This window comes from Haliotis cracherodii, unplaced genomic scaffold (genome assembly GCF_022045235.1).
Source record: "Haliotis cracherodii isolate W230 unplaced genomic scaffold, xgHalCrac1.p SCAF_15, whole genome shotgun sequence".
Classification (NCBI taxonomy): Eukaryota; Metazoa; Mollusca; class Gastropoda; order Lepetellida; family Haliotidae; genus Haliotis; species Haliotis cracherodii.
The window spans coordinates 32,034,817-32,055,645 of record NW_027266270.1 but is presented as its reverse complement, the minus strand read 5'-3'; the positions used below and the strand labels follow the sequence as shown (position 1 = coordinate 32,055,645).

Below are 20,829 nucleotides of genomic sequence, written 5' to 3'. Positions count from 1 at the left end.
CTTCTAGAGTTATTATTACCATATTATTATTTTTTCAACGATACCCTGGCGACAAATGCCAGAGTTACAAAATGGCGACTAAAGTTATTGGCAGGTGCTTGTCAAAAGTGCTTTGATGGATATCTTGGTGTAGAAGTACGTATTGTTCACCTTACTTTGACACCAGATGAACAGATTTTAAGAACCAACTAAAATGTTGTTTATTGTTTAAACGTAGACCACAAATTACTTTCTTTGAGATTGTTTTTGCAAAGTCACAGTGAGTATTTCTTTGGCTTTCTGAACTTAGTATCTAATGTAGCCGAGAGCCGCGATGGAGTCCTACAGTCAAGACATAACCCTACATCACTGGCGAGAACACCACCTTCATAAATCCTTTTCAGACTGTGGTGGCCGATTACCCTCATATTTTTAAAAAATATTTCCCGTGAGTTTGTGACTGAAAGTTTAATATCACCGTACTCCCATATAATTTCCCTATGTATATACACGTACATGTCATAATTTTATTACCACAACTTGAGGAATAACAGACCGATAACCCATTCACTTCATGTTCCGATGGTAGCCTAGATCAATGCTCATGTCAATCACTGGATTGTCTGGACCAAACTCAATTATTTACAGACCACTGGAACATTGCCGAGTGCGGCGTTGAGCAACAAAACTTATATGATGTAGGCATCATACACAGCTTGGTTTTACAAATGATGTTGATCATTATTAATTATTCAATTTTTGCTGGTGCTATTGAATAATTCTCTGAATTATTACTCTGTGATCATGGTGATTGTAAAAACATATTGATTGAAGTTTTACATGAAAAAATACCCCTCTTTCTGTATATTTGTGAATGCACTTTTAAACAAGCCCAAACATGCTATATTTGTGCTTGCATTCTTTTCAGGACATCAGCTTAAGGGGATGGTGATAAAACAATATGGATAAAAACAAACCCCCATCCATTGAAGAGGTCCGACAAAGGCGATTGGCATACTTCCAAAACACTTCCCATGAAGCTGACCTTGCGGCTGGTCAGGATTCAGACAAACAACAAAAACATGGACCAGGCGATAAAAGTCGCAATAAAACAGGATCAGAGAGTTTCAATAACTTGGGAGAACATAATTCTCTCAATAAGCAGGCTTCTGTGCTAAATACAAGATCTACGAAGGGTGTCAAGACCCTTAGAACCAGACCAGAGAATACCAATTTGTTGGGACAACGTGATTCTCTCACTAAGCAGGCTCCTATGCCAAATACAAGATCTACGAAAGGTGTGAAGACCAGTGTTAGGCAGGATGGTGGAAATGGGCAGCCTGGTAAAAAGTATTCTGGTACAAGGACAACTCAAGCAGCTTCTACTGCTGCTGCTGTAGATGATGACATGTTGTCAAAGGACTGGAATTCGCATGTGGAACATTTATTTAGAAAAGGGCATCAAACTGGCCAGGAAACAAAGACATTGTCGAGAGATAATTCTCAGGAACTGTTGCGAGAATCTCAAGATCTTGATGCCATGTCAATGTTTAAGAGTGAGGTTGATTGCCAGGACCTAGGTCTTTCTACACATAGGCCTGACTCTGACCGGCCCAGCTTGGACAGGAATCAGAATAACAATGCAGATTTGATGGAAAATAGTCTTTCACAGGAAATGAAAAATTTGTTAGGGGCGAGCAAGTATCAAGAATTTGTTGAAAAATCTGTAAAAGATATTAATGAACTTTATCAGAACAAGACCACGGAGACTTCACCGCATCTGATCAGATCTTTGATAGAAGAACAAACAGATGTAGAGCATGAGAAGGAAGAGGCCAGCCATGGCCGACCTGAGACAGGTGGACATATGAATAACCATGTTCAGTCTCGCTCACCAAGACATAGGCTTAATAGACCTAGAAAAGACCCAGTTCACATTCAGAACCTTGTTGCCAAAACAAAACGAGACTTGGAACTAGAAGGATCAGACTCTGTACCTTCCAGTGCGAAAAACTATGAACAAATAACTGTTGCTCCAAAAGTGACATTTTCAGCAGATGAAATTTACCGCCAAGCTTATGGTGCATCTGGAAGTCAATTACAGCGAGGAATGCCAATTCAAGCTATGTCATACAACCAGACTATGCCCTTTCATCCAGCCATGATGATGAACATGCCATCAGGGAGTTTCCAGGCACCCTCAGTTGGGTTTCAGTCACCTCAGGGGGCTTTCCAGCCGACCCATGGAGGTTTTCAGTCACCTCATGGACATTTTCCTCCTGATTTTACACAGCCTCCCCCAGGAATGCATGGGCAGCCTTCCCCAGGAATGCATGGACAGCCTACCCCAGGAATGCATGGGCAGCCTCCCCCAGGAATGCAAGGACAGCCTACCCCAGGAATGCATGGGCAGCCTCCCCCAGGAATGCAAGGACAGCCTACCCCAGGAATGCATGGGCAGCCTACCCCAGGAATGCACGGGCAGCCTACCCAAGGAATGCATGGGCAGCCTCCAGGACCCTACATTTACGGTGGTCAGCCTGACATGTTTACCCCCCGAACTCCGACAACCCCCACCCCGGCCTCCCCCCACCCTATGTTCTATCAGCCCTACATGACTGATCCTGGCTTCCATGGAGGTTACCAAGGCTATACTAACATGTATCAATCGCAACCATTCTCCCCTCCAGCATACAATACCCAGTACGCCAACTATGTCCCTCCCGTCCATGTCCCCCACCCCCCTCCCCAACCCCCATCAGGCAATGCTCAGCAGCCCCCAGGAGTGTACTACCCACCACAGGTCGTCCCCACAGTGCCACACCCACCCCACCCTCCTACTTCCCCTCCTGCTGAGGTGCTGGTGCAGACCCAGAGCACCACGAAAGATAAGTCGTCTAAGAATGTCGAGAGGGCTAAAGCTCGAGACAGGGACAAGCTACAACGCAAGAAGGTGGAAGATGAAAGAGAAGAGGGGAACCCTGCTCCAGATAGACACATAGAAGCCATCAGGATACACCATGAACATAGGTATGTGTGACTGTGAGGGAACAACCATTATAATATGAAAGGTTGGGACACTATATTATTAAGATAAGATCTTTTTATTCCAATACTACCATATTTATTCGTGTATAATACACACTGGATGTGTAGACTCATCAAAAATGAAACAGAAGAAAATATTATCATTGTTGCTGTGGATAATGTGATTTGGCGCTGTCACGGTATGTGGTTTAGCAGACCCTATGGAACGGGAAACGGAAGTATCGGAGGGACACGATTTTGCTGAAATTTAGGTAAACATCATTGAATGGAATTTTAAATAAAATAAATACACGAATAAATACGGTATATCTCTGTGCGTGGAGATCTGATGACACTTGCAAAGGAGGTTGCGTCTGATAAACTTTATGATGTGTTTAATAGATCATCTCGAAAATGAAATAAATCAACCGGTTCCAAATGTAGATAATTAATACTGCACAATTTGATTGTCATTACTGAGCCCAATCGCATCTACACCCAAAGATTATATACTGAACCACAAAAGAAATGTCACCATGGATAGATATATAAGAAACCTTATTTGTCCAAACACTGTAAACATACTTTGAGACATATTAAAAAGATGAAACTTGGCAAAGCTGATCATCAAGGTTGAAATTAAAGTGTCAAATGTTCTTAATGTGAAACGCAACACTAGTCTCTGAGAAAATGGCATCACAAGTCAGTATCTCATGTGTCCGCCATGTGCATTGATGACTGCCGTGCAACGTCGATACATGGAATGGATGAGGCGGTTGATGAAGGCCATAGGCACTTGAGCCCACACTCTACATGCTCTAAGGAACGCCTGACGCAGTTCAGCTGCAGTTGTCGGCCTTGGTCGGACGTCATTCAGCCGTCTTTCAATCTCGTCCCACAGGTGCTCAATGGGATTTAAATCGGGACTGAGGGCAGACCACTGCATGGTTCTGATACCATTCTGCTGGAGGAAGTCTCTTGTTGCTCACACAGTGTGGGCACGGGCGTTATCATGCTAAAACTTGTGGTTGCAGCAACATGCCAAATGAGCAGTGGCAGACATAACGTGTACGTGAGACGGGTCTGCCGTCTCTTGTACGCGAGACGGGTGCGGTCCGCAGTACTCAGTAAAGCGCTTGATACTTATTAATTCAATCACCGTGGCTGTGCTGTCACCCGCAACCTCTGCCAAAGTAATTAAAGCGCTATGTTAAATCATCCACTGCCAAGAGGGACCACAATCCACCCAAGGTCGTGACTGGCGGGTCGCGTGTGCATCGGGGCATCCGCCTTCCTATTTTCACATACCCTATTTTCGAACAGTTAAAACATGTCATCATGTCATTCTGGACTGGATACACTTGAAAGTGTACACGTCGAAGCTAGCGACCAGTTCTCGCCAGAGGTATGGCGTGTGGTCTCAAGAGTTGATCAATGTACCGAGCTACTGTGACACCATTGCCTCACCCTGGACTGATGTTCTGGAAGACCACAGGGCCAACCTTCTGTGCAAGACCAATTCCACCCCACACCATGATGCTCAGACCACCCCATAAGTCTCTCTAAACAACACAAGCATCCGAAAAACGTTCCCCATGGCGTCGCTAGACTCTCTCTCTCTGCCATTTGCTGTTGAGATACAGTAACGGCTATCGTCTGAGAAGAGGACTCTTCTCCACTGCTGGTGGCGCCAATGCTGATGCTGTGTTGCCCACTGAAGACGGTGATATGGTGTCAGAATGGGTCCTCAGTGTGGCCTGTGACAGTGGAGGTGACTGCTCATCAATCGTCGACGCACGGTGTCCGCACTAATGTGTCAATGGTGTGTCACCATGGTCTTTCAAGCAGTTTCCACAGCAGTAAAAAAAACATCTTGAAGATGCTGTCGCACAATCTGACGATCCTGACGTCGGATGGTGACCCTTGGCCTTCCACTACGTGGTCGGTCATCTGTAGTATTGGTGGTCTGGTACCGTTGCTGGAACTTCCAAGGGCTTGGTGTCGCTGATTTCTTGTCAATCTTGGCATGTGGTAGCAATTCAATATCGAATGAAAGTTATCCGATCTGGGTGGATTTTATAGGGCAAGAAATGGGGGAACGTATGTGCATTTCAATTTGAACGGAACTCACATGCATTGGGTTACCATGGCCGTTGCCATGATGCATTTGGGCGATCGGTTTTATTGTCATCTGCTTTGTTTTTTCATCATCAAATTTCATTTTTCCGGACAACATGGACAAGGTAATGTTAAATTTTAGAAACTTTGACAAAAATTACCCAGATATTTAAATGACAACTTTTCATGCAATGTTCCTTGGGGTGACGTTTCTTTTGCGGTTTAGTATAGTAGGCCTTCAGCACCCCAATGCTGATTGGGAGAGGCTACTAAAGTGGATTAGTGGATTGGATGGTCAGTACCTGTCATCATGCCCCAATGGCATGGATCATTACTGGGTCGTCTGGTTCAGACTTGAATATTTACATGCTGCTGTGATATAGCTGGAATATTGATGACTGGGGTGGTGTAACATGTGTAACAAGAACTGATCTCACATTTCATAAAGTCTTGTTTTCACATTTCTTTCAGACGCCAGATGCAAGAAGACAAAATGAACGAAGTTTTTCACATGGAGAAACAGAAGAAGTTTGCTCAGGCATCTTTAGACAGGTACTTCTCTTCCTTGGAAAACATATACAGGCCACCCACCTCCCCTCAAGGCAGTCTCCCACAGACTGAAGAGGAGGCTGAGGAAACCCCAGATGAAGAACCTGAAGATGGAGAAGCAGTTGATGATGCTGGGGATGAAGATGTAGTTGATGAAGACGCCTTCACTAGCGTCACTGCCACCAGTGTCAAGGCTGGTGGAATCACGGACAGACTTGAAAGACTTGGGATAGATGTTGCTCACATCAAGTCCAAGGATGCTGTTAACGAGGGTGACGAGGATGACAAGCAGAAGAAGCGCAAGAAGGTGAAGGTCTGTCCTGCATGTGCGTCCTGGAACAAGGAATACATGTCTTGGTGTGCTGACTGTGGGGAAATATTGATCGGGGTGGAGTCCATTGTAGCAAAGAGGAAGGAGAGAAGAAAGGATAATGCAGACAGGAAGGACAGAACAGAACATGTGGAGGTTAAATCTGAAAACCCCACTGAGCAAGCAGGTCCTACAGTATCCACACGAAAAAGCATTTCCATTTCGCCCGAGATCCTGTCCTACCGACACGACACAGATATGAAGGTGAGTGTGACGAAGCCAGCACAGGTGGATAGTCACATGAAACAGCTGGAGCGAGTCAAGCGAGAGATGGCAGTACCAACCACAGGCTCAGGTGCTACTGGTAATTATATCCGATCTCCTAAAGAAATTAATGATCTTTGTGAAGTTATCAGTGATCCAGTAATCAGAGGCTTCATCAAAAACTATTTCAGTAGAAAAGCCAAAGCCGATGATGACGTTGAAGCAGAAACATGTGATGGGCAAGAACAGGAGGTTGATGTAGTAACACCAAAGGCTGATGTTGAACCTGATCTCTCAGATGGGGAGGTTATTCTTAACCTCCAATCATCCGAAAGCTTTGACTCTCCACCACCCAAGCATCAAAAGAGCAGAAGCAACAAATACAAGAACCACGGCGATATTGATGTCCAGATCTTTGACATCCAAGACAGCCGGGAGTCTCGAACAGCCAGCCGCAATGCCCCGGTGGTTCCATGTCTCGACCTCCATGACAGTAGTGATGACGAGGAGGTCATTAAAGCAAGGAGGCTGGCAATGAAAACTATGCCAATCAGCTTCTCCATTGATACAGATGACTGGTCTTCTGTGAACGAATCACAGCAACTCAATCCTGCTGAAGAAAGCCCAGATCTCCCTCTTGAAGCACCAGAAACGGACAGTCTGGGGACGCCAGGGGGAGATAACTCAGACGAAGGAAATCCTTCACAGGACCCCTGTTTCCTTGCCCATATACTTGCCATGAGAAACAATTCCAGCAGGTCGGAACGTCAGCGTCCTCAAAGTGCAGATCTTCTTGACAGGAAGAGAATGACTCAGAGTATTGTGCGAGAGTCTATTGAAGCCAAGCCCTACCAGCGGCACTGGGAAAAGTCGAGTATTGCATGGTCGTCGTTTCACCCCCGGGAACTGAGCACGAGGTCCTCAATGAAGAACTTCATGATGCAGGACCCCCGTGTGAAGTGTTCCACCAGCACGGAGAACATGGCGACAGCAGAGACACGGAGGCCTGATGGAAGGGGTGCGGCGCAGACGCACAAAAAGTCAAGACCAGCAAGTGCAGACCTGTATCGGAGGTGAGCAAAACTATCTATATCGTATGTTAAATAAATGTGCATGTGTTGAACAAGTTGAAGATATTGGCTTCAAATATATATTTCCTCTTATTCAGATATTTATTAGAAGAGGAACTATCACTTGATGAACTGTACAATTTCACGATAATGAGAGACCAATCTCATTAAAATCAGATCTTAGTTCTCGCTGCCGCTATACAAAGATCTGAGGACATTCCATTAGGGGTCACGTCAGAACGACCTTTCATCTGATTTTAATGAGATTGATGAGTGACAAAAATGTTAGCTACAAGTGATGAAGATGGTGACAACTCTTCAGAAATGTTCAGCAACCCATGCTTGCCGTTAAAGGCAACTATGTTTGTCGTAAGAGGCGACTAACAGGATCAGGTGGTCAGGTTCACTGACTTGGTTGATGCATGTCATTGTATCCCAATTGCGTGGATCAATGCTCATGTCAATCGCTGGATTATCTGGTCCAGACTCAATTATTTACAGACCACTGTCATATAGATGAGTGCGGCGTTAAACAACAAACAAAACAAAGACAAAACTAAAAGTCAGAAATGAAGCTATTGTGGCAAATGGGTCCAGGCTGTTGATCACAAAAGAATGGAGATGAGTTATGCTAGATAATAGAGGATGTGTTGATCCCAGGACAATATTGAGACATGTTTTTGTAAAACAGCACCTATCAATATCTATGTGTTTGTTCAGGAAAGTGCAATCCAGTATGCGGCCAGCAAGTGCCCAGGTGAGAGGGAACCACCAGCCCCGGGCTAGGGACACTGATCCCCCTAACCTCAGCCCCTCACAGACCAGCGTCATTGCCCACAGACTGCCCCAGGAGGACCATCAGCCACCCATGGCCAGGACACTGCAGGGTGAGTATATACACACTGTGTGAGCACCCATAACTGCCCTAGCCTTGATGTCATTGTGGAAGTACAGTGTTCTAGCTATGGTTAGTCTGCCACAATTCATTTACAGGCTGTTCTTACATTGCTATAAGGCTGCTCAGGTGGCCCAGCCGAATAAGGTGCTGCAATTTGCTGTGCAGAGTTGTGTCCCTTAGGCATGCCAGAAACCTATTGCCATGTGTTCAAATCGGAGATTTGTCCTGATCATGTAACTTGTTTGTCTTTGTTTTCTTCGTTTGTTGTTTAATGCCCTAGTAATCAGTATCCCAGCTATATGATAGTGGAGGATCAGTGTTCAAAGTTAAGCTTTTAAGCAGTTTTCAAAGTCATTGTCAAACCCCTATGTGAAAAATTAAAGACTTAAATTCTGATTCAAGGAACCCAGGACCTCTTTAATTTTGAACAAAGACAATGCTCAGCAGCCCATTGGACTGTTGCTGAAAAATGGCACGTAGAGTTGCTTCCCTTAGCTTTGCAAGTGTTTTATTTGCCTCGTGGGTATCAATGTTTCATATGGCATGAAAAAGTTATTCTTTATTCAGTGATGTTATGCGCAATGGATGATATGTCATGAGCCATCATGGATTCGGCCTATTATATGTCTAGGTTTGTCAGCACCATACCCAAAGGCTTTTCTCCCACGTAAAGCTCACCGCTAAACCCAACTCACTCACTGTCAACTAGGGAGATGTCCATCTACGACAAATCCATTCATCCACTAGACTGTACTAGAATGATAGTCTCTTTAATCTTGTTAAATAATTGCATCTGTCATTTCAAATATTAGCTTAGTTGTGAAGTGTTGTTCTCCCTGTTACAGGCCCCTCCGCTGCCATCACTGCCTACAACATGTACATGGAGATGGTATGTATCTCAATATGGCTAAAGATGGGAGATTCAGGGGCAGTGCTATTCACTCAACAGAGTCCTTTGATTGTTGGTTCGAATCCTAGATCAGCCTGATTTTGATTCTTTGTTGGTCAGCACCATACCTATTCTTATGGCTTCGCAAAAGTGATAAACATCTAAGATATGTATCACCATGGACTTTCCTCCCACATTAGTTGACGCACCGTGATGTGAGTATAGGAGAAGACATGCCTCCAAAGTTTTGGTTGAAAATGTAAAACACGAGGCAGAGGGGTAATGTTTTCTCTGGCTTATAAATCGTCAGAAGAGTATAATTTAAACAAAAAATCCAATCCAGGTCTTACTAGGAAAAAGTAAAACCTCATACCAGTGATGAGGTCTTACTAGGAAAAAATAAAACCTCATACCCGGGATGAGGTCTTACTAGGAAAAAATAAAACCTCATATCTAGGATGAGGTCTTACAAGGAAAAAATAAAACCTCATATCTAGGATGAGGTCTTACAAGGAAAAAATAAAACTTCTTACCCAGGATGAGGTCTTACTAGGAAAAAAATAAAACCTCATATCTGGGATGAGGTCTTACTTAGAAAAAATAAGCAGGAAAATACCTACTATACAATAGGCAAAAGTAGCATCAGGTTTATATATACTGTTCAAAGCAGCGTTAAACTCATCTCTACGAATACATTTGAGTGCCTCCAAATCTACAGATTACACAGCTAGAGATATTGACACAGTAATGGGTTTATCTCCTCACTCACTCGAGCACTCTGTACACGAGCTCGCAGTACCATACGATGCACTAACGTCCCCCTTCCCCCGACAGACACCACGTATAGAGGAGGGGGAGTTCTCCAAGTGGCAGTGTCTGCCGGATGAGATCTGGCTCTACATCTTCTCCTTCCTACCACACAGTGACCTAGCCCGAATGGCACGAGCCTGCAAACAGTTCTGTCGCATCTCCGTTGATGACAGCCTCTGTGAGTCATCACTTTGTCATTGTGTGTACAGAGTACCACCCTAGTCCACTAGACAATTGAATAAGTGAAATTTGTCTCAATTTTTTAAAACTTGATTGAGGTTTTATGCTATTTTATGCAACAAGCAGGTGAAACAGCTAAGTAAAATAACTATGCATGCGAAGAATCAGTGAAAGACACTGCATAATCTAAGATAGGGACTGTGACATTTATGAACGAAAATGACGATATCAGCATCTACCATGTCTACCTGTGTATGATGCAAGATGTTTCGGCTGCAGGGAAGCACATCACTGTGAAGAAGAACCATGCTATTTGTGATCAGTGGCTGTCCCAGATCGCCATGAGGCACCCAGTCTCACTGGCGCTCATCCAGTGTCACGGCGACAACGTCACAGGTAGAGGCCTCCGAGAGCTCTTCAGGGAATGTACAGACAATCTGAAGGTAGGTTTCGTGGATGAATAATGGATACAGCTCAAACTGAGGATTGTTGATGATGAATAACTCTTGGCTCTAGCTTGAGGACCAGTGCCTTGTTTCATTAAACTTGTTGACCCGTGAAGATCTGGGGTAGAATAGGTCTTAAGCAACACATGCTTGCCATAAAAGGCGCTATGCTTGTCATAAGAGGCGACTAACGGGATCGGGTGGTCAGGCTCGCTGACTTGGTTGAAACATGTCATCGAACCCAATTGTGTGGATCGATGCTGATGACATTAATCACTGGATTGTCTGGTCCAGACTCGATTATTTACAGACCGCCGTCATATAGCTAGAATATTGCTGAGTGCGGCGTTAAACAAAAAACAAACAAACCATTAAACTTGTTATTGAGATATGTTGTTTCTATTTTAATTGGGAATTAAAGAAGTGTGAATTATTGCTGAATTATTCACAGAATTTTAAAATTTTACTGCAGAACTTTATCTGTTTGAATTTTGGGAAATATTTTTACCGATATTAGACATATGTGGAGGGGAAGAGACATTGGGTTATCCAGCTAGTCCACAACTCATTTTGGACTAACTCATTTACATCACCACAGATAAACATGACAAGATTAGGGAAGAGAAAACTTGAACATCAGATATTGTTTTGCTCAATCGAACCTGTCTTAAATTGATATTTAAACTATTTCTGTGTTGGTGATTGCTTGCATCTTTTTGCAGGGATGAGAATCTTACGCTGATTCACGAAATTTCCAAGAATTTTAGTGACCACAAATTTGTTAAAATCTGATAGCTACCCCCATAAACACCCCCAAATTATGGACCACGCTCCATTGCAAAGAAATTTCATCTGAAAAGGAAAATACCCATTCTTATCCTTGTTTATGACATGAAACACTGTTTGTTGCATGAGGATGAAATAAAAGAATACTGTTTTGTGATGCCTGTCTGTCAGCATGGTCAGGCTTGTGCTATGAGTCATGAAGTCATGTTTTGTGTCCCAGGAGCTGAACTTCAGTCGGTGCAGTCGTGGAGGTCTGACCGGTGACAGCATCTTGCTACACGCCTCGGCGCGGTGTCGTCACCTGACACACGTCGATGCTAGCTGGTGTCATGTCACTGATAATGGCCTCACAGCTCTGTCAGAGAGTGCACACAGGTAGGATGCCCGGAGATTTTGTTTGATATAGTTGACCGAAGTAAAATTATCTCGAATTTTAGCTAAAATGGATAGGATTATCGTTAAACTGCCCGAATGTTATCAAAAATGAGCGGCCACTGTAACTTGATAATGCCCTCATATTGCTTGACGACGGGCCATTATCACGCCCGTAGTTATTAAAGCATTCTTGAACATCCAAAGAGGGCTTTTATAATAATACAGATGCTTTGAGTTTGAGCCTATGTTGCAGGCTGGAGTCGCTGTGTCTGAATGGCTGCCAGATGCTGTCTGATGAGGGTGTGGAGACAGTCATCAAGAAGCACGGATCCAGGTGGGTGTGGCACCTGCAGGACTTGATGTTTACATGGGGTCTGAACAAACAAAAACAATTTGTTGTCAATATTACACATGTGAACCAACTGTGACAGTGAGGACACGAGTGGCGCAGTCACAATTTGCTGTGCAGTTGTGTCCCTTAGGTGTGCCAGAAACCTAGAATCATGGGATGGAAACCCAGATTTGCCCTGATTATGTTTCGAGGTTTGTCAGCACAGTTGGTCCAGTTGTCTAGGATGGCACAGTTCACTGTGCAGTTGTGTCCCTTGTGTATTCCAGAAACCTAGGATTATGGGATGGAATCCCAGGTCCGCTCTGCTTATGTTTCTAGGTTTGTCAGCTCCATACCCATGCTTGTGGGTTTCATCAAAGTGGTAAATGTCTAGAATCTACATCACTTCATTCTTTCCTATCTCATCAAGTTGGAAGCAGTGTAAAACCCAACTCACACAGTCCCTCCCGGTTCTTGTTTCAAATATTTTTATCCATGATCTTGTAGATATTTCTGACTTTTAAGTGGCTTTATTTTATGTAAATAGTGTGGGACAAATAAAAAATGTGAAGCCAGATGCCAATGTATTCACTCAGATTATGAGGCTTGTCCCAGCAATGTAAACCCAAATTGCATCTTTAACAAAACAGCTGTCGGTGACAATGAATTTCTTGTAGCATCCTTAATGGAATTATATTACATGCTGTATTCGTGTGTCCAGTCTTCGAGTGCTGGAGCTGTTCGGCTGCTTCAACCTGACTCCGCGCTGCATCCGCTGCATCGCCACCCACTGCACCAACCTCCTCACCATCAACCTCGGACAATGCTTCCGGGTACGTACATTTGAACCCTCAAGAATGAGGTGCCCCTGCTGATGGTGAATCCTGAACAGCAGCTGTTACCCTCAGTGTTCACCAACAGTGGAGTGACTGGGGGACGTCAGTAACTCATGCTTGTTTAGCCTCTATATACAGTGTCATCGTACCCTCAGTGTTCACCAACAGTGGAGTGACTGGGGGACGGCAGTAACTCATGCTTGTTTAGCCTCTATATACAGTGTCATCATACCCTCAGTGTTCACCAACAGTGGAGTGACTGGGGGACGTTAGTAACTCATGCTTGTTTAGCCTCTATATACAGTGTCATCGTACCCTCAGTGTTCACCAACAGTGGAGTGACTGGGGGACGTCAGTAGCTCATGCTTGTTTAGCCTCTATATACAGTGTCATCGTACCCTGATGATGTGGATTGATGATTCATATAGTTGATATATTTGCTGACTATGGCATTAAATAACATTCAGTCACTCACATATAGACCACCGTCATGTTTGGAGTACGTCACATAGTTAGGATGCTGGTAAATAATGCATCTTTCTGTTCCTTGTCATCCAAACAATAATGAAACTACTGATATCTCGCTGAGAAAACAGGACAACTTTTGATACAAAGTAGTGGCCACAGTAAGTGTAGCTGAATACAACAATCACCATCGCAAACATGGCAAACATGGCAAAATGTTGTCTATACATGCTATTATTGATATGACAGCGGGGTCAGCAGGGTATCTTAGTGCTACACTCGACATACTTACTGGATGCTTTCAATTCCAACAATTGGTACATTTTTTGTGTCCTTCCAATATTGCTAAGTGGTGTGAAATCGTACTCATTCACTGTTGGTTGTATAATTGTTTAAATTGATACACACGTTTTCCTAAGAGGGCTGTTCAAGTCGCCTATGGGCTAAAGCATGGGATGGAAACAATGTCTGCATCTTCCCAAGGCAAGAGAGTTAACTGACTTTAAAAGTCCAGTTTCCACCCTTGCTGAACTTGGCTGGAATTCCTGGGCTCGATCTAAGCACCACCAGTGGCACGGATTTGATTGGACTATGCATAGACTCGTTAGTCCAGCCAAAATGTAACTCCATAATACCAGCCTAGTCTGGCAAAGGTGGAAACTGGACTTTTATAGTCGGTTAACTCTCTTGTCTTGGTGTATGTAATTATTGATGATGCACTCTGGTGTATGCAATTATTGATGATGCACTACGGTGTATGCAATTATTGATGACGCACTATGGTGTATGCAATTATTGATGACGCACTACAGTGCATGCAATTATTGATGATGCACTACGGTGTATGCAATTATTGATGATGCTCTATGGTGTATGCAATTATTGATGATGCACTATGGTGTATGCAATTGTTGATGATGCACTATGGCGTATGCAATTATTGATGATGCACTATGGTGTATGCAATTATTGATGATGCACTATGGTGTATGCAATTATTGATGATGCACTATGGTGCATGCAGTTATTGATGATGCACTATGGTGCATGCAGTTATTGATGGTGCACTATAGTGTATGCAGTTATTGATGGTGCACTATGGTGTATGCAGTTATTAGCAGTGTAAATCCCTCTCACTCCTCCCCATCTGTTGTCATGGTAACCCTATATTTGTGTCCAGCTGACCGATTCCTCCATCACACACCTGTCTGCCAGCCTGGGACGAGTGGAGAACCTTGACCTTCGGGGGTGTAAGCAGGTAGGTCACTTCTTTTTCCCTCACTTCATTGTCCCAGAGCTGCCTACCTGTAGGAATTTTGCAGTTTCTGTTTGCTAAAAATTGAAATACTATGGCTATACGCCCTACATACTTCATTGTGTATTAAAGGAATTTTATGACAATGATAAAAAATGTTTTATTGTTCATTCTGTGTTGTTAAAAGCAGCCCTTTGTGACTAGGTTGCTGTCAATGAACAGCAGTTGCATTTGTAAGCACTATCTTTATTACGCCTTTTCGGCGACTATGTTGATCGAAAGAGGCGACTACGGGATTGGTAGTCAGGCTCGCTGACTTGGTTGATGTGTGTCATCGTATCCCAAGTGCATGGATCGATGCTCGTGATGTAAATCCCAAAGGGAAGTAACTCTATCAACAAAACAGTGTCATGTTCCACACTCAGAAAAGGTTTATCATTAAAGAGTCTCCTTGACAGGAGAATAAGACTACCGGTATTGTATTCTAGAGGAACGTTTACTTGTAATTACCCAAAATGATTACTATCTTGGAGATGTTTCTTGGTGAATTGAAGATTTTATACCAAGGTAAAGTGTGATATTTTTTGTCATTATTAATGATTTCAGGTGGCTCATAAATGCATTGCTAGCATCTGTTCAAGTGTTGCATGGTTTTTTTCCCAGATACGGGATAACTGTATAAGGAAGATAGTGCGGAACTGTCCTCGCCTGAAGACAATCATCATTGCCAACTGCCCCCATGTGTCTGATGCAGCTCTTGTCGAGATAGCCACATACTCAGTGGATGTGCGGTAAGCTCAGCACCAGTAATTACCTCCCTTTAATCCGCATGCTCCAAGCTCCTTCCAAGAGGGTGACACCCTCGTTACACTCTCAGTAACATCGCTGCCACCAGTGTGGGCGCAGCCATTACAAGAATTTTGAAATTTCCCCTCTAACCCCAAATGCAGTAATGTTTATCCTTTTGTTTATGTCTGTGGGAATGCAATCATGGGGAATTTTGAAAAGGTTTACGACTGACCAAATGTCCCAGATGATTTTTAATTTTTGTTCGTTTGATCAGATTGGTTCGAGATTGCAGACGAACAGAAAATCACCCAAAATCCCCCTTACGTTCTTACTATACCAATTATACCAATTACCCGTTGGAATGAAATAGAAATTCAAATTGACCAACAAAGAATATAATTAAGCAGGGGTAAGAGTATTCAGCATCACAGCAGTCATCACTTGTTTGTAAACATAATGGTTGGCTCCAAGTTCCACTCCAAGCTTGGTTGTAGCCTCTGGATTGTCTTGTCTTTATAGACCGCCATCATGTAGCTGGAATATTGCCGAGTTATATTGCTAAACAACAAACAAACAAACACAAATCAATGATGTGCACTATTTTTGTCCATCTTCAGGAGTCTGGACATCTGTGGATGTCGCAACGTGACAGATCACAGCATCCGGACCCTGGCCAACAACTGCCAGCGACTCACACAGCTGGACATCAGCTCATCTGGATGTTCTCACCGCAGGTAAGCAGACACAGTAGCTGTAGTGCTCCATGTCATCAAGGGATGGCTCGGCAGAGTTACCTCCCTTATTGGGTGAGGATACGCTCGCCATGATGTCGAGCTGTCTTACCCAGATACAAATATGAGGTAACAAGGACCTGTTCTCCCTGGAATCCAAAACGGGGTGTTGTTCTGTGTTGTGAAGTGCTCAGACAGCCAACAGAAGGCCCAGGTTCTCTGATTATCATCTTTAGTTTGTCAGCACTATCAGGCTGCTGTGCTTAAAGGTTTTACCAAAGTACCTGTACAACATTGCTTCCCACATTAAATTAACATATCTTCTTGTGTATAATACGCAGACAGTGACTTGCGAAACTGTCCATATCCAAACAAATATCCTAAATACAAAAGTGCTATGCATATGGTTATTATTATTTTAAATTTATTAAGAAAGTGCAGAAACTAAAATAACAATATATTATTTTTTTTTATTCCTAATACAATTGTAGTTTCGGATACAACTTCATCTAATCATTGAAGTAAAATCTTTTAAGTTTTAATATTTGGTATGCTTTAACTGAATCGTTGGTAGAATCTAGATCTGGGAGTAAATGTGTGTACAGCTGATTGCTGAATCCAGCTTATTTTATTGTAAATCATCACGTGTAGCAATCTCATTAAAATCAGATCTTAGTTCTCGCTACCGCTAAACAAAGATCTGAGGACATCCCATTACGGGTCACGTCAGACTGACCTTGCGCAAACTTTGACCGACCAATGGAATGACCAATCAGAAGACAGCTTTATCGTGCTTTACAGCACTTATTTCTAAATTGGCGACTACGCTTCGAAACATATTTTGACAAATTCTCGATTACAAATTTGATACCTAAACAAAAGAACATTCGGGAATGGCTAATAGATAGGCTTGATTGTATGGATTCAGTCGTTTTACCCGTAACTATCGTTCGGAATACCCAGTGTTAAAGTTTTCGAGGTTGTATGATTAGAAATCACATTCCGACTGTCACTTTCATGATCTGGTAAGCGACGCTCTGATTGGTCGGATGAAAGGTCATTCTGACGTGACCCCTAATGGGATGTCTTCAGATCTTTGTTTAGCTGTATCAAGGACTAAGGTCTGATTTTAATGTGATTGCACGTGTAGTGATTTTTGTGTTGCAAATTTCACATTTTCATTTACCAAGTTTATCGCCTGTTTATTCACCTAAAGCGCTACGATGCAGTTTTTGACGGTGCACAAATATGAAATAGAGATTTTTCCTGGAAACTTGTACCTACGATTAGGGGTGCACATCATATTGGTACAGACAGCCATCTGGGCAGCCGTCATATAGGTGGAATATTGCTGATTATTGCTGATATTGCAGGGTTAGAAGCTAACAGTTTTTGCCCACTAGTCCTTATAATGATAACATATAGCAAAACCCTTAAAATGGGCCAATTTCTACTAGTCGGTAGGATACCTTTACTATTGGGCAGTTTGGTAAGGACTACAGGACTAGTGCCGATTTCTAACGCTGTATTGCATGAACTGTCACACAAACATCACTCAGTGAAGTGCTACAAAGGTCACTGCAAGCCTACAACAATTGTGTGGTGTTCCAGTGTGACGCTTCTGGCCAGCTACTGCAACCGCAACCTGGAGACGTTGAAGCTCAACTTCCTTGCTGACATCACTGAGGTCTGCCTACAGAAACTGGTAAAGAACTGCAAGAAGTGAGTACTTCCATGTCATCGAGACACTCTCAAATATGATATGGGGTAGTATCGATATTTGTACACCCTATCATCATGTGTTGTGTGGAGTAAATGCATCAACATCATCATCATCAGGGGCAGTCGGGCAGCCTAATGGCCGAAGACCCAGGTTCGATTCCCGACATGTGTACAATGTGTGAAGCCCATTTCTGGTGTCCGACGCCGTGATATTGCTGGAATATTGCTGGAAGCAGTGTAAAACCATACTCACGCACTCACTCATCATCATTTGGAATGTATTTCTACTTGTTAACACGATACTTGCATTCTTTCCCCAGATTGAAGACACTTCACCTGTATGGCTGCACCAGTGTCCGGAGCATCGACAAACTCAAGCAGCTTTGTCCCTTCCTACATGTGGAGATGTGATCAGCAGGACAGTCAGTGCAACAGGGGATGTTAACTGCTGAACATAGGATGTTTATTATTGGAATCTGATCTTAATTTCGGATGTTCACTGAAGAACAACTGATGTTTATTTTTGGAATCTGATGTTAATTTCAGCTGGTGTTAAATGATGAATTATTGATGTTAACTGATGGACAGCTGATGTTAACTGATGGACAGCTGATGTTAACTGATGGACACATTATGTTAACTGATGGACACATTATGTTAACTGATGGACACATTATGTTAACTGATGGACACATTATGTTAACTGAAGACAACCAGTGAAGTAATGAAGACCTGGAACATGTGTTAAATAACCGTGTGCCTTTGGACTGTTAGATGACCTGTTCATCAACAGCATGCTGGGGTAAATGAGAGTGATAGACCTCAGAAAACGGAATGGGATTTACAGTATTTATTCCTTGAAGGAAGATCATCTCAAGAAATTTATATGCAACAAACTAACAAAATGCTTCTGTCCAGCGTAGGGCAGTTATCAAATTTTGTAAGTATTGAATTACTTTGACATTATCAGGATACAAAGTTATCCTTGGCTGTGAAATATTGAACTTTTTCTTCTTAATGTGTTTTGCAGTGTATGTTTTATAGGTGATATTTACAAATATATCAAATACTCACTGTTAATACATACCCGGTAGGTGACAAAACAAAACAATCATGTATATGAATATGGGAGTATGTGCTTATTAAGATCATGAATATATACCTTCTATAACTTACCACTGAAACATGGACATATCGAATATAGGAGACTTCCCTTTGACGCTGAACTTATTTCTGTGAAATGTGATCAAAACTGCCACATTTAGCAAATTGGGTATGTTTTCCTTTTTAACATCTACCTGAATCGGAATGACATATTATGAAGTGGCAATATTAGGTTTAAAAATAAAAGAATTGGTTCTCAGGCAATGACTTTTGAAAATATAGTGTGGGCGGGCGGGTGGTGTTTTTTGTGTGTTTTTTTAGCTTGTTCAAACTAGTAGGTAACCAAATAAGGCAAAGGGCCTCCATACATTAACAAGCATACAAGCTCCTATTGCTGCCATGACCATAACACATGATGCGCAGTAATGCAGTGCGCATGTAAGGGGAAGTAACGGAACACTGTTTTGGATCACATTGTTATTAAGTATTAGGATTTTTTATTTGTTTTTGAAAATAGAAATCAAAACGAAATGTGTGTCAGACTTTATGATTATGCGGGTGGTGCCTGAGAACCAAGAGTATTATTTTTATTGCCGTATGGCAATGTCTTTATTTAGTGAGGGGCGATGGGGCAATCTAGTGTTTAAAGTGTTGCTCATCACATCAAAGGTTCAGGTTTGATTCCACACATCTGTACAATGTGTGAGTCCAGTTCTGCCATAATGTCGCTGGAATATTGCTGAATGTGGGGTAAAACTACTAACTTGCTGTTGTCATTCAGTGAATGACATTTCAAGACATCCCAGCCTGAAACATCCCATCTTCCCGAGGCACTTTAAAAGTCCAGTTTCCACCCTTGCCAAACTAGGCTGGAATTCCAGAGTTACAGTTCGGCCGGACTAACGAGTCTATACATAGTCCAATCAAAACCGTGTAACGAACTAGACATCCAGTTCGTAAACAACATGGATTTCAATGTGCAGATTTGGACCGACTGCAGGATTTGCAAAGCATGTGTACTGCCAACTGGGCATCAACAGATATTTTTCAAATCTTTTCAAGTTTTATCAAGGTGCTCAAGTGATTTGATGCACTTTGCGGGATAAGACCCGTTTTATAAAATATAGATATTGATAATCAATCAGATCGTTTTGACAGGGTGCCGCCATTTTGCTTGAAGCAAGTGATCTGAGTGATGGAATCTTATTGGTCATTAGGAGGGACATAGAAGGGACATAACTCTTAATAGCCACTGGTGGTGCTACATGGAAATTGCGTAGTTCGGCAAGGGTTGGAACTGGATTTTTATAGTCAGTTGATGCCCTTGCCTCGGGAAGATAGAAGCAGCCCAGCCCAGCCCACTTGAAATGGTTGACTAATATAAGATATAAGTTGGTAGTATATCAGTTATATTTGTCAAATATCAAAATTATTTGATTTCAGTATACTAGAATGATATTGTGTAATCTGATGTTGAGTGAATATGACATGTTATTAAGTATGATTCAGTATTGGAGATGAGGTGACATCAATCTCTTGTTTCATTCTGGTTTTGTGTTTTTGTTCTATGCTTATTATACAATCATTCAGGAAACTACTTCCCTGTAAACTGTAAATAGCCAGTATTTATATTTGTACAATACAAGTAATTTATTGTTTTTTTGTAGTGTTGATTACATTGTTGTATAGAATAAGTGTTGAAGATTATTAAGGACAACTGCCATCAAGGGCCACGTTCATGGCATGTCTTTATAAAATGTGATACTGCTTCTACCATGTCTACAACTGTTGTTTACAAACATTTTGTAATATATACACACACTAATGGTGACAGTTTGATACATATTTTTTGTCAGTGTAATATTGCCTTCCTGTGTTGTACAGTCAAAGTGTAT

The 20,829-nt window shown here is 42.5% G+C and overlaps 1 protein-coding gene across 1 annotated transcript; it reads left to right on the top strand.

The window, feature by feature from the left end:
* Positions 1-68: 68 nt before the first annotated feature.
* On the top strand, positions 69-18,325 carry LOC139462522 (uncharacterized). The gene is made up of 15 exons (XM_071244296.1): positions 69-135; positions 908-3,009; positions 5,596-7,320; positions 8,038-8,204; positions 9,061-9,104; positions 9,939-10,092; positions 10,374-10,537; positions 11,547-11,701; positions 11,955-12,035; positions 12,754-12,865; positions 14,514-14,591; positions 15,252-15,379; positions 15,995-16,111; positions 17,720-17,830; positions 18,151-18,325. The coding sequence occupies exons 2-15, from the start codon at positions 941-943 to the stop codon at positions 18,239-18,241; spliced, it is 5,196 nt and encodes a 1,731-aa protein (XP_071100397.1). The 5' UTR covers positions 69-135; positions 908-940; the 3' UTR covers positions 18,242-18,325.
* The last annotated feature ends 2,504 nt before the right edge of the window (positions 18,326-20,829 follow it).

Excerpts from the sequence above, each read along its gene's own strand:
- LOC139462522 (XM_071244296.1), top strand. The coding sequence starts at position 941 with ATGGATAAAAACAAACCCCCATCCATTGAAGAGGTCCGACAAAGGCGA. Across the intron at positions 8,205-9,060 it reads CATGGCCAGGACACTGCAGG|GCCCCTCCGCTGCCATCACT; the intron begins GTGAGTATATAC and ends TCCCTGTTACAG. Across the intron at positions 14,592-15,251 it reads ACCTTCGGGGGTGTAAGCAG|ATACGGGATAACTGTATAAG; the intron begins GTAGGTCACTTC and ends TTTTTTTCCCAG.